The 14,415-nt window shown below is 48.9% G+C and overlaps 1 protein-coding gene across 4 annotated transcripts in view; it reads left to right on the top strand.

Moving 5' to 3' along the window:
* Positions 1-13,846: 13,846 nt before the first annotated feature.
* The window catches only part of rbm10 (RNA binding motif protein 10), a 51,591-nt gene continuing 51,022 nt past the window's right edge, over positions 13,847-14,415 (top strand). For 2 of the 4 annotated variants that reach the window (XM_038781625.1, XM_038781626.1), the window contains exon 1: positions 13,848-14,095. In XM_038781625.1, the coding sequence (XP_038637553.1) occupies positions 14,009-14,095 (87 nt within the window). In that variant the 5' untranslated portion in view covers positions 13,848-14,008. Of the gene's footprint in view, positions 14,096-14,415 lie in introns of all 4 variants that reach the window. The other 2 variants (XM_038781624.1, XM_038781627.1) reach the window with 2 other exon arrangements.

The following is a 14,415-nucleotide window of genomic DNA, read 5'->3' on the forward strand; positions in this document are numbered from 1 at the left end:
GGTCATTTGCCGAAATTTGCGGGCAGCTGCAGTTTCTCCCTAATACCAGGAGCGCACGATAGAACTCACCTAGTGACTCACCAGGGCTCTGTCGCCTCGTTGCCAGTAGATGCCGGACGTAGACTTGGTTCACGGGGCGAATATAATGTCCTTTTAGTACCTCCATTGCCGAATCGAAGTCGTCCGCGTCCTCGATGAGCGTGTATATTTCTGGGCTCACCCTCGAGTGCAGGATCTGCAGTTCCTGTTCCCTGGTGGGTTCGGTTTCTGCTGTTCCGAGGTAGCCGTTGAAACAGACTAGCCAGTGCTTAAAGGTCACTGCTGCGTTTGCCGCGTGGGGGCTGAGTTGTACACACTCCAGCTTGATGCGGAGCTCCATCCTTTATAATCTAGCCTATTAAATTGATGCACTATCAATGACCACAGAAGCGAAGTTGTAGTCCGAACTGAAGGCTTCAATAGACAAGATGGTTCCCCCAGCAGCTCAGATACAGAAAGGAAGCTGCGGGGGATACACGGGCTCTTATACCCCGCCTTACTGGGCGGAGCTACCTTACAGCCTTAACCAATAGATAACAAGTTTACATACCAATGGACCAATAAGCAGTGAGCCTTATCCACCAATGGTGTCTCAGCATTGTTAGGTACCGTAATACCTCTAGTCATACTACCACACAATAAAGTTATTTATTACGAACAAATTATTAAAATGTCTGAGATGAAAACAGTTGGAAATAACGGTTAAAAAGGAAATTACTGCGGGTGCTGGAATCTGAAACCAAACAGAAAATGCTGGAAAATCTCAGCAGGTCCGGCAGCATCTGTAGGGAGAGAAAAGAGGGAACGTTTCGAGTCCGGTGACCCTTTGTCAAAGCGGGAAAGAATTATTTGGAAATAATGTTGGAAATAATGGTCTAATGCTAACTTACACTAAGATCCTACAGAGCTACTCTGATATGCGACTGCTACAAACTGCTTATTAACACCGTCTCCTTGAACACATGGCGTGTCCGGACCCCGTGTCTGCGTACTTGGGCAGCACGGTAGCACAGTGGGTAGCACTGTGGCTTCACAGCTCCAGGGTCCCAGGTTCAATTCCCCGCTGGGTCACTGTCTGTGTGGAGTCTGCACGTCCTCCCCGTGTGTGCGTGGGTTTCCTCCGGGTGCTCCGGTTTCCTCCCACAGTCCAAAGATGTGCAGATTAGGTGGATTGGCCGTGCTAAATTGCCCTTAGTGTCCAAAAAAGGTTAGGAGGGGTTATTGAGTTACGGGGATAGGGCTTAAGTGGGTCGGTGTAGACTCGATGGGCCAAATGGCCTCCTGCACTGTATGATCTATGTACTCACACCACCTGGTGGTAGGATGCTCGAACTACAACAGTTATGCATTTATTATTATTTACATCCAGATGTCGTCACACCCCTCCCCGCCAGGTGCAAAGATTGGCCTCATGGAGAGTGACGGGGTCGGAGTGGGTGGATATGGGACACAGACTGTGTGTGAGTGAGTGTGTCTTTTTGTGTGAGTGAGTGTGCGAGTGCCTGTGTGTCTGTGTGTAAGTGTGTGTGTGTGTGAGTGTCTGTGTGTCAGTGTTTGTGTATGTGATTGCAAGTGTGAGTTTGTGTGTGTCTGTGTGTGCATGTGTAACTGTTTGTGAGAGTGTGCAAGTGAGTGTGTGTGTGAGTGAGTGTGCGAGTGTGTGTCTGTGTGAGTGTGCAAGTGTGAGTGTGTGTCTGTGTGAGTGAGTGTGCAAGTGTGAGTGTGTGTGTCAGTGTTTGTGTATGTGATTGCAAGTGTGAGTTTGTGTGTGTCTGCATGTGTAACTGTTTGTGAGAGTGTGTGCAAGTGAGTGTGTGTGAGTGAGTGTGCGAGTGTGTGTCTGTGTGAGTGTGCAAGTGTGAGTGTGTGTGAGTGAGTGTGCGAGTGTGTGCAAGTGTGAGTGTGTGTGTCTGTCTGTGTGCATGTGTAACTTTGTAAGAGTGTGTGTGTGCAAGTGAGTGTGTGAGTGAGTGTGCGAGTGTGTGTCTGTGTGAGTGAGTGTGTGAGTGTGTGTCTGTGTGAGTGTGTGTGTGTCAGTGTTTGTGTATGTGATTGCAAGTGTGTGAGTGCGAGTGTGTGTCTGTGTGTGTGCATGTGTAACTGTGAGAGTGTGTGTGTGCAAGTGAGTGTGTGAGTGAGTGTGTGTCTGTGTGAGTGAGTGTGTGTGTGTGTGTGTGTGTGTCAGTGTTTGTGTATGTGATTGCAAGTGTGTGAGTGCGAGTGTGTGTCTGTGTGTGCATGTGTAACTGTGAGAGTAAGCGTGTGTGCAACTAAGTGAGCATGAGAGTGTGCCTTTGTGTGTGTGTGAGAGAGTGTGATTTAATTCCATTGTGAATAACCCACCCAGTTATTGAAACAAGCCTGGGCCGATCTGAGATTGAAAAAGGCCAGCCTGTGAAGCCTCGTGCAGTTGAATAGTCAGCCAAACATGGTCTGCCTTCAATGATGCAGGGTGACCCCTGACACCTCAGCGAAGAGTGACCCTATCAGCCGGAGAGAGGGCGTTTTACACCCACCCTGCGCATACCCTGTCTCCCATGCCCTCCGAAAAGCACTCAGCACCTAACTGGGAGGTCAGTCACTGATTTATTACCATTCCCAGACAGCCCGGGAGATTGCTTCCTCTGGGCTGTCAGGCTGAGCGGGCAACAATTTTTTAAAAAATCTTGTTAAACAAAGAACAATGATCGTGCTCCTGTCCATGTTAATTGTTCGGACAAATTGCCCAATAAATCATCCACACGGATAATTCATCCTCACAACTCCATGTACAACATTCCTCAGGAATCTGTTACAATCACATTAACCCATCACTGGCAACCCCATCAAATCCTCTCCCGTAACCGATTGGTTGATTGATTGATATTTATTGTCATAAGTACAGTGAAAAGTATTTTTCTGCGGCCGAGGGAACATACACAGTTCGTACATAGTAGGCACAAGAATAATCGACAGAGAACATTGACAAATGGTACACTGACAAACAGTGATTGGCTACAGTGCGGAACAAGGGGCCAAACAAAGCAAATACATGAGCAAGAGCAGCATAGGGCATCGTGAATAGTGTTCTTACAGGGAACAGATCAGTCCGAGGGGGAGTCATTGAGGAGTCTGGTAGCTGTGGGGAAGAAGCTGTTCCTATGTCTGGATGTGCGAGTCTTCAGATTTCTGTACCTTCTGCCTGATGGAAGGGTCTGGAAGAAGGTGAAGCCTGGGTGGGAGGGGTCTCTGATAATGCTGTCTGCCATCCTGAGGCAGCGGGAAGTGTAGACAGAATCAATGGGAGGGTGGCAAGCTTGTGTGGTGCGTTGGGCTGAGTTCACACTGCAGTTTCTTGCGATCTTGGACCGAGCAGTTGCCATACCGAGCTGTGATGCAGCCGGATAGGATGCTCTCTATCGCACATCTGCAGAGGTTTGTGAGAGTCGATGCAGACATGTCACATTTCTTTAGCTTCCGTGGGCAGTAGAGATGCTGTTGGGCTTCCTTGACTGTTGCATCAACGTGAATGGACCAGGTGACCCCCAGGAAATTAAAGCTATCGACCATCTCCACTTTGGAGCCATTGATGTAGACGGGAGTGTGTGTCGTGTTGCGCTTCCTGAAGTCGATGATCAGTTCCTTGGTCTTTCCGATATTTAGAGAGGGGTTGTTTTCGGTACACCATGCAACCAAGTGATCGATCTCCCTTCTGTAGTCTGATACATCGTTGTTTAAGATACGGCCCACCACATACTTATCATCTGCAAATTTATAGATTGAATTGGGAGTTGAATCTCGCACAGGTGTGTGTATAGGGAGTACAGTAGAGGACTGAGCACACATCCTTGAGAGGCCCCAGTGTTGAGGACTATTGTGGAGGAGCTGTTGTTACCTAGAAATGAGTTGAGTCGGTTAGAACGGTGATAAGTGAGAAAAGAAAGGGGTCTGGTTGAGAGAGATCGCAGAGAGTAGCCAAGCTCCATCTTGGATCGATTTACCTGGATTACTAATCCAGTAATATACCCGCCGCTCTCCCGTACCCTGGATTACTAATCCAGTAATATAACCGCCGTGCTCCCGTACCCTGGATTACTATTCCAGTAATATAACCCCCGCTCTCCCGTACCCTGGATTACTATTCCAGTAATATAACCCCCGCTCTCCCGTACCCTGGATTACTATTCCAGTAATATAACCCCCGCTCCCCGTACCCTGGATTACTATTCCAGTAATATAACCGCCGCTCTCCCGTACCCTGGATTACTATTCCAGTAATATAACCGCCGTGCTCCCGTACCCTGGATTACTATTCCAGTAATATAACCACCGCTCTCCCGTACCCTGGATTACTATTCCAGTAATATAACCCCCCTGCTCCCGTACCCTGGATTACTATTCCAGTAATATAACCACCGCTCTCCCGTACCCTGGATTACTATTCCAGTAATATAACCCCTGCTCTCCCGTACCCTGGATTACTATTCCAGTAATATAACCGCCGCTCTCCCGTATCCTGGATTACTATTCCAGTAATATAACCACCGTGCTCCCGTACCCTGGATTACTATTCCAGTAATATAACCGCCGTGCTCCCGTACCCTGGATTACTATTCCAGTAATATAACCACCGTCCTCCCGTACCCTGGATTACTATTCCAGTAATATAACCGCCGCTCTCCCGTACCCTGGATTACTATTCCAGTAATATAACCGCCGTGCTCCCGTACCCTGGATTACTATTCCAGTAATATAACCACCGCTCTCCCGTACCCTGGATTACTATTCCAGTAATATAACCGCCGTGCTCCCGTACCCTGGATTACTATTCCAGTAATATAACCACCGCTCTCCCGTACCCTGGATTACTATTCCAGTAATATAACCGCCGTGCTCCCGTACCCTGGATTACTATTCCAGTAATATAACCACCGCTCTCCCGTACCCTGGATTACTATTCCTGTAATATAACCGCCGTGCTCCCGTACCCTGGATTACTATTCCAGTAATATAACCGCCGCTCTCCCGTACCCTGGATTACTATTCCAGTAATATAACCGCCGTGCTCCCGTACCCTGGATTACTATTCCAGTAATATAACCACCGCTCTCCCGTACCCTGGATTACTATTCCAGTAATATAACCCCCCTGCTCCCGTACCCTGGATTACTATTCCAGTAATATAACCACCGCTCTCCCGTACCCTGGATTACTATTCCAGTAATATAACCGCCGCTCTCCCGTACCCTGGATTACTATTCCAGTAATATAACCGCCGTGCTCCCATACCCTGGATTACTATTCCAGTAATATAACCGCCGCTCTCCCGTACCCTGGATTACTATTCCAGTAATATAACCCGCTGCTCTCCCGTACCCTGGATTACTATTCCAGTAATATAACCACCGTGCTCCCGTACCCTGGATTACTATTCCAGTAATATAACCACCGTGCTCCCGTACCCTGGATTACTATTCCAGTAATATAACCACCGCTCTCCCGTACCCTGGATTACTATTCCAGTAATATAACCGCCGCTCTCCCGTACCCTGGATTACTATTCCAGTAATATAACCACCGCTCTCCCGTACCCTGGATTACTATTCCAGTAATATAACCGCCGTGCTCCCGTACCCTGGATTACTATTCCAGTAATATAACCACCGTGCTCCCGTACCCTGGATTACTATTCCAGTAATATAACCACCGCTCTCCCATACCCTGGATTACTATTCCAGTAATATAACCGCCGCTCTCCCATACCCTGGATTACTATTCCAGTAATATAACCGCCGTGCTCCCGTACCCTGGATTACTATTCCAGTAATATAACCCCCGCTCTCCCGTACCCTGGATTACTATTCCAGTAATATAACCGCCGCTCTCCCGTACCCTGGATTACTATTCCAGTAATATAACCGCCGTGCTCCCGTACCCTGGATTACTATTCCAGTAATATAACCACCCCTGCTCCCGTACCCTGGATTACTATTCCAGTAATATAACCACCGCTCTCCCGTACCCTGGATTACTATTCCAGTAATATAACCACCTGCTCCCGTACCCTGGATTACTATTCCAGTAATATAACCGCCGTGCTCCCGTACCCTGGATTACTATTCCAGTAATATAACCGCCGCTGCTCCCGTACCCTGGATTACTATTCCAGTAATATAACCACCGTGCTCCCGTACCCTGGATTACTATTCCAGTAATATAACCGCCGCTCTCCCGTACCCTGGATTACTATTCCAGTAATATAACCGCCGTGCTCCCGTACCCTGGATTACTATTCCAGTAATATAACCGCCGCTCTCCCGTACCCTGGATTACTATTCCAGTAATATAACCTCCGCTCTCCCGTACCCTGGATTACTATTCCAGTAATATAACCGCCGCTCTCCCGTACCCTGGATTACTATTCCAGTAATATAACCGCCGTGCTCCCGTACCCTGGATTACTATTCCAGTAATATAACCCCCCCTGCTCCCGTACCCTGGATTACTATTCCAGTAATATAACCGCCGTGCTCCCGTACCCTGGATTACTATTCCAGTAATATAACCACCGTGCTCCCGTACCCTGGATTACTATTCCAGTAATATAACCGCCGTGCTCCCGTACCCTGGATTACTATTCCAGTAATATAACCACCGTGCTCCCGTACCCTGGATTACTATTCCAGTAATATAACCCCCGTGCTCCCGTACCCTGGATTACTATTCCAGTAATATAACCGCCGCTCTCCCGTACCCTGGATTACTATTCCAGTAATATAACCGCCGTGCTCCCGTACCCTGGATTACTATTCCAGTAATATAACCCCCGTGCTCCCGTACCCTGGATTACTATTCCAGTAATATAACCGCCGCTCTCCCGTACCCTGGATTACTATTCCAGTAATATAACCACCGCTCTCCCGTACCCTGGATTACTATTCCAGTAATATAACCGCCGTGCTCCCGTACCCTGGATTACTATTCCAGTAATATAACCCCCGCTCTCCCGTACCCTGGATTACTATTCCAGTAATATAACCGCCGCTCTCCCGTACCCTGGATTACTATTCCAGTAATATAACCCCCGCTCTCCCGTACCCTGGATTACTATTCCAGTAATATAACCGCCGCTCTCCCGTACCCTGGATTACTATTCCAGTAATATAACCACCGTGCTCCCGTACCCTGGATTACTATTCCAGTAATATAACCGCCTGTGCTCCCGTACCCTGGATTACTATTCCAGTAATATAACCACCGCTCTCCCGTACCCTGGATTTACTATTCCAGTAATATAACCACCGCTCTCCCGTACCCTGGATTACTATTCCAGTAATATAACCACCGTGCTCCCGTACCCTGGATTACTATTCCAGTAATATAACCACCGCTCTCCCGTACCCTGGATTACTATTCCAGTAATATAACCACCGCTCTCCCGTACCCTGGATTACTATTCCAGTAATATAACCACCGTGCTCCCGTACCCTGGATTACTATTCCAGTAATATAACCGCCGTGCTCCCGTACCCTGGATTACTATTCCAGTAATATAACCGCCGTGCTCCCGTACCCTGGATTACTATTCCAGTAATATAACCGCCGTGCTCCCGTACCCTGGATTACTATTCCAGTAATATAACCACCGCTCTCCCGTACCCTGGATTACTATTCCAGTAATATAACCGCCGTGCTCCCGTACCCTGGATTACTATTCCAGTAATATAACCACCGCTCTCCCGTACCCTGGATTACTATTCCAGTAATATAACCACCGCTCTCCCGTACCCTGGATTACTATTCCAGTAATATAACCACTGCTCTCCCGTACCCTGGATTACTATTCCAGTAATATAACCGCCGCTCTCCCGTACCCTGGATTACTATTCCAGTAATATAACCACCGTGCTCCCGTACCCTGGATTACTATTCCAGTAATATAACCGCCGTGCTCCCGTACCCTGGATTACTATTCCAGTAATATAACCGCCGTGCTCCCGTACCCTGGATTACTATTCCAGTAATATAACCCCCGCTCTCCCGTACCCTGGATTACTATTCCAGTAATATAACCGCCGCTCTCCCGTACCCTGGATTACTATTCCAGTAATATAACCACCGCTCTCCCGTACCCTGGATTACTATTCCAGTAATATAACCGCCGTGCTCCCGTACCCTGGATTACTATTCCAGTAATATAACCACCGCTCTCCCGTACCCTGGATTACTATTCCAGTAATATAACCGCCGTGCTCCCGTACCCTGGATTACTATTCCAGTAATATAACCACCGCTCTCCCGTACCCTGGATTACTATTCCAGTAATATAACCGCCGTGCTCCCGTACCCTGGATTACTATTCCAGTAATATAACCGCCGCTCTCCCGTACCCTGGATTACTATTCCAGTAATATAACCGCCGTGCTCCCGTACCCTGGATTACTATTCCAGTAATATAACCACCGCTCTCCCGTACCCTGGATTACTATTCCAGTAATATAACCACCGTGCTCCCGTACCCTGGATTACTATTCCAGTAATATAACCGCCGTGCTCCCGTACCTGGATTACTATTCCAGTAATATAACCGCCGTGCTCCCGTACCCTGGATTACTATTCCAGTAATATAACCGCCCCCGCTCCCGTACCCTGGATTACTATTCCAGTAATATAACCCCCCCCGCTCCCGTACCCTGGATTACTATTCCAGTAATATAACCGCCGCTCTCCCGTACCCTGGATTACTATTCCAGTAATATAACCACCCCTGCTCCCGTACCCTGGATTACTATTCCAGTAATATAACCGCCGTGCTCCCGTACCCTGGATTACTATTCCAGTAATATAACCGCCGTGCTCCCGTACCCTGGATTACTATTCCAGTAATATAACCACCGCTGCTCCCGTACCCTGGATACTATTCCTATAACCCCCCCTGCTCCCGTACCCTGGATTACTATTCCAGTAATATAACCACCGTGCTCCCGTACCCTGGATTACTATTCCAGTAATATAACCACCGTGCTCCCGTACCCTGGATTACTATTCCAGTAATATAACCGCCGCTCTCCCGTACCCTGGATTACTATTCCAGTAATATAACCACCGTGCTCCCGTACCCTGGATTACTATTCCAGTAATATAACCGCCGCTCTCCCGTACCCTGGATTACTATTCCAGTAATATAACCACCGTGCTCCCGTACCCTGGATTACTATTCCAGTAATATAACCACCGCTGCTCCCGTACCCTGGATTACTATTCCAGTAATATAACCACCCTGCTCCCGTACCCTGGATTACTATTCCAGTAATATAACCGCCGTGCTCCCGTACCCTGGATTACTATTCCAGTAATATAACCGCCCGCTCTCCCGTACCCTGGATTACTATTCCAGTAATATAACCGCCGCTGCTCCCGTACCCTGGATTACTATTCCAGTAATATAACCGCCGCTCTCCCGTACCCTGGATTACTATTCCAGTAATATAACCGCCGTGCTCCCGTACCCTGGATTACTATTCCAGTAATATAACCGCCGTGCTCCCGTACCCTGGATTACTATTCCAGTAATATAACCGCCGCTCTCCCGTACCCTGGATTACTATTCCAGTAATATAACCGCCGTGCTCCCGTACCCTGGATTACTATTCCAGTAATATAACCGCCGTGCTCCCGTACCCTGGATTACTATTCCAGTAATATAACCGCCGTGCTCCCGTACCCTGGATTACTATTCCAGTAATATAACCACCGTGCTCCCGTACCCTGGATTACTATTCCAGTAATATAACCGCCGTGCTCCCGTACCCTGGATTACTATTCCAGTAATATAACCGCCGCTGCTCCCGTACCCTGGATTACTATTCCAGTAATATAACCACCGTGCTCCCGTACCCTGGATTACTATTCCAGTAATATAACCGCCGCTGCTCCCGTACCCTGGATTACTATTCCAGTAATATAACCCCCCTGCTCCCGTACCCTGGATTACTATTCCAGTAATATAACCGCCGTGCTCCCGTACCCTGGATTACTATTCCAGTAATATAACCCCCCTGCTCCCGTACCCTGGATTACTATTCCAGTAATATAACCACCGTGCTCCCGTACCCTGGATTACTATTCCAGTAATATAACCGCCACTCTCCCGTACCCTGGATTACTATTCCAGTAATATAACCACCGCTCTCCCGTACCCTGGATTACTATTCCAGTAATATAACCGCCGTGCTCCCGTACCCTGGATTACCATCCAGTAATGATAACCGCCGTGCTCCCGTACCCTGGTTACTATTCCAGTAATATAACCGCCGTGCTCCCATACCCTGGATTACTATTCCAGTAATATAACCACCGCTCTCCCGTACCCTGGATTACTATTCCAGTAATATAACCGCCGCTCTCCCGTACCCTGGATTACTATTCCAGCAATATAACCGCCGTGCTCCCGTACCCTGGATTACTATTCCAGTAATATAACCACCGTGCTCCCGTACCCTGGATTACTATTCCAGTAATATAACCACCGTGCTCCCGTACCCTGGATTACTATTCCAGTAATATAACCACCGCTCTCCCGTACCCTGGATTACTATTCCAGTAATATAACCCCCGTGCTCCCGTACCCTGGATTACTATTCCAGTAATATAACCACCGTGCTCCCGTACCCTGGATTACTATTCCAGTAATATAACCTCCGCTGCTCCCGTACCCTGGATTACTATTCCAGTAATATAACCGCCGCTCTCCCGTACCCTGGATTACTATTCCAGTAATATAACCACCGCTCTCCCGTACCCTGGATTACTATTCCAGTAATATAACCACCGCTGCTCCCGTACCCTGGATTACTATTCCAGTAATATAACCACCGCTCTCCCGTACCCTGGATTACTATTCCAGTAATATAACCACCGTGCTCCCGTACCTGGATTACTATTCCAGTAATATAACCACCGTGCTCCCGTACCCTGGATTACTATTCCAGTAATATAACCCCCCTGCTCCCGTACCCTGGATTACTATTCCAGTAATATAACCGCCGTGCTCCCGTACCCTGGATTACTATTCCAGTAATATAACCACCGTGCTCCCGTACCCTGGATTACTATTCCAGTAATATAACCACCGTGCTCCCGTACCCTGGATTACTATTCCAGTAATATAACCGCCCCTGCTCCCGTACCCTGGATTACTATTCCAGTAATATAACCACCGTGCTCCCGTACCCTGGATTACTATTCCAGTAATATAACCGCCGTGCTCCCGTACCCTGGATTACTATTCCAGTAATATAACCAGCCGTGCTCCCGTACCCTGGATTACTATTCCAGTAATATAACCGCCGTGCTCCCGTACCCTGGATTACTATTCCAGTAATATAACCGCCGCTCTCCCGTACCCTGGATTACTATTCCAGTAATATAACCACCGCTCTCCCGTACCCTGGATTACTATTCCAGTAATATAACCACCGCTCTCCCGTACCCTGGATTACTATTCCAGTAATATAACCACCGTGCTCCCGTACCCTGGATTACTATTCCAGTAATATAACCACCGTGCTCCCGTACCCTGGATTACTATTCCAGTAATATAACCGCCCCTGCTCCCGTACCCTGGATTACTATTCCAGTAATATAACCCCCCTGCTCCCGTACCCTGGATTACTATTCCAGTAATATAACCACCGCTCTCCCGTACCCTGGATTACTATTCCAGTAATATAACCGCCGTGCTCCCGTACCCTGGATTACTATTCCAGTAATATAACCCCCGTGCTCCCGTACCCTGGATTACTATTCCAGTAATATAACCGCCGTGCTCCCGTACCCTGGATTACTATTCCAGTAATATAACCGCCGTGCTCCCGTACCCTGGATTACTATTCCAGTAATATAACCCCCCTGCTCCCGTACCCTGGATTACTATTCCAGTAATATAACCGCCGTGCTCCCGTACCCTGGATTACTATTCCAGTAATATAACCACCGCTGCTCCCGTACCCTGGATTACTATTCCAGTAATATAACCCCCGTGCTCCCGTACCCTGGATTACTATTCCAGTAATATAACCACCCCTGCTCCCGTACCCTGGATTACTATTCCAGTAATATAACCGCCGTGCTCCCGTACCCTGGATTACTATTCCAGTAATATAACCCCCGCTCTCCCGTACCCTGGATTACTATTCCAGTAATATAACCACCGTGCTCCCGTACCCTGGATTACTATTCCAGTAATATAACCGCCGCTGCTCCCGTACCCTGGATTACTATTCCAGTAATATAACCCCCCCCGCTCCCGTACCCTGGATTACTATTCCAGTAATATAACCACCCCTGCTCCCGTACCCTGGATTACTATTCCAGTAATATAACCACCGTGCTCCCGTACCCTGGATTACTATTCCAGTAATATAACCCCCCTGCTCCCGTACCCTGGATTACTATTCCAGTAATATAACCCCGCTCTCCCGTACCCTGGATTACTATTCCAGTAATATAACCCCCCTGCTCCCGTACCCTGGATTACTATTCCAGTAATATAACCACCGTGCTCCCGTACCCTGGATTACTATTCCAGTAATATAACCGCCGTGCTCCCGTACCCTGGATTACTATTCCAGTAATATAACCACCGTGCTCCCGTACCCTGGATTACTATTCCAGTAATATAACCACCGTGCTCCCGTACCCTGGATTACTATTCCAGTAATATAACCGCCGCTCTCCCGTACCCTGGATTACTATTCCAGTAATATAACCGCCGCTCTCCCGTACCCTGGATTACTATTCCAGTAATATAACCAGCCGTGCTCCCGTACCCTGGATTACTATTCCAGTAATATAACCGCCGCTCTCCCGTACCCTGGATTACTATTCCAGTAATATAACCGCCGCTCTCCCGTACCCTGGATTACTATTCCAGTAATATAACCGCCGTGCTCCCGTACCCTGGATTACTATTCCAGTAATATAACCGCCGTGCTCCCGTACCCTGGATTACTATTCCAGTAATATAACCACCGTGCTCCCGTACCCTGGATTACTATTCCAGTAATATAACCATCGTGCTCCCGTACCTGGATTACTATTCCAGTAATATAACCGCCGTGCTCCCGTACCCTGGATTACTATTCCAGTAATATAACCACCGCTCTCCCGTACCCTGGATTACTATTCCAGTAATATAACCGCCGTGCTCCCGTACCCTGGATTACAAACTGTTGCAAGTCAGCAGTGTCTTTAGCCATTGTTGAGAGGGTCGGTGGTCGCTGACCGCAGCGTTGTGCGACACACAACTGGAAAGGGTGGATAACCCCAATCTGGAAACACCACCCTGATGTTTGATGATCTCCGAGTTTTCGATGGGTCCGACAGCCTTTCAGCGCTCAGTAACCTGCTTGTGAGACGGCAGCTCCCCCCCACCCCGGCTGCAAAGAGAATGGTGGGGACTGACGTTTAGGGCAGCGTTTGAGTTAAACCCCTCTTTCCCCCACAGCGCTGTACTGTCCGTGATGTCGGGAGGTGGAGTGCCTTTCTCGGTCCCAGGGGATATCAGGGGCAGGCTTTGTGAAGAGGCCCTGGACGGGGACACAGTATCTCGTTCGCAGGGATGTAGCAAGGGCGATTTTAGCCATTCTGTTGGAGGGACAGAGCGAGGAGGGGCAGGATGGTGGCGGGGAAGAAAACGCTTGCGTCCTCCCGTCAGGGCTGACCTTTCAGCCGCGCCGTGTCCTGATGGGTCACCCAGCCTTGTCCGCTGGCAGTCCCGGAGCTCCTCCTCCTCCGCTCCGGCGTGGGTTTGGAGGGGGGTGGGGGTGGGATGTTGTCTGTCCGTGTGATGGGGCACGGGTGCCTCACCACCCGGTGGCATGCGTTCCTCTTTTTGTCTGTGCGTGTAGCTTGCCCATGCAAACAGCTGAATCTGCTGAGAAAAGGCACCTTTTGATGTGATGAACTAACACACTCCGTCTGTATTTGAATGCTGTCTCCAGGTCAAAGCCGTGGGTTCGCCTTCGTGGAGTTTAATCACTTGCAGGACGCTACTAGATGGATGGAAGCCAATCAGGTTGCTCTGCTGCATTTGAACACACAAGTACCGCCTCTGTTAATTGGGAGACCCCAATGCCTGGTTCACACGGGGCATGCGAGGCGGGACCCCCTCCACCCACCCCATCCCAGAAGCACCGATCACATCCCCTCTTCATGACCAACGCCCTGTCGGGACCAGGTCAGCATGGTTACCTCACCGCCTTCAGTGTGCAATCTGGCCCCCATTGCACTTTCCACAAGTCTAGAATCTTAAATTCCTCCTCTCTGTCTCTCCCCCCTTCACAAACACCGTGCTGGCCCACGTGTTCCCTTCCACCCACATGGCAACATTCATCC

This window comes from Scyliorhinus canicula, chromosome 21 (assembly GCF_902713615.1).
Source record: "Scyliorhinus canicula chromosome 21, sScyCan1.1, whole genome shotgun sequence".
NCBI classification, from domain to species: Eukaryota; Metazoa; Chordata; class Chondrichthyes; order Carcharhiniformes; family Scyliorhinidae; genus Scyliorhinus; species Scyliorhinus canicula.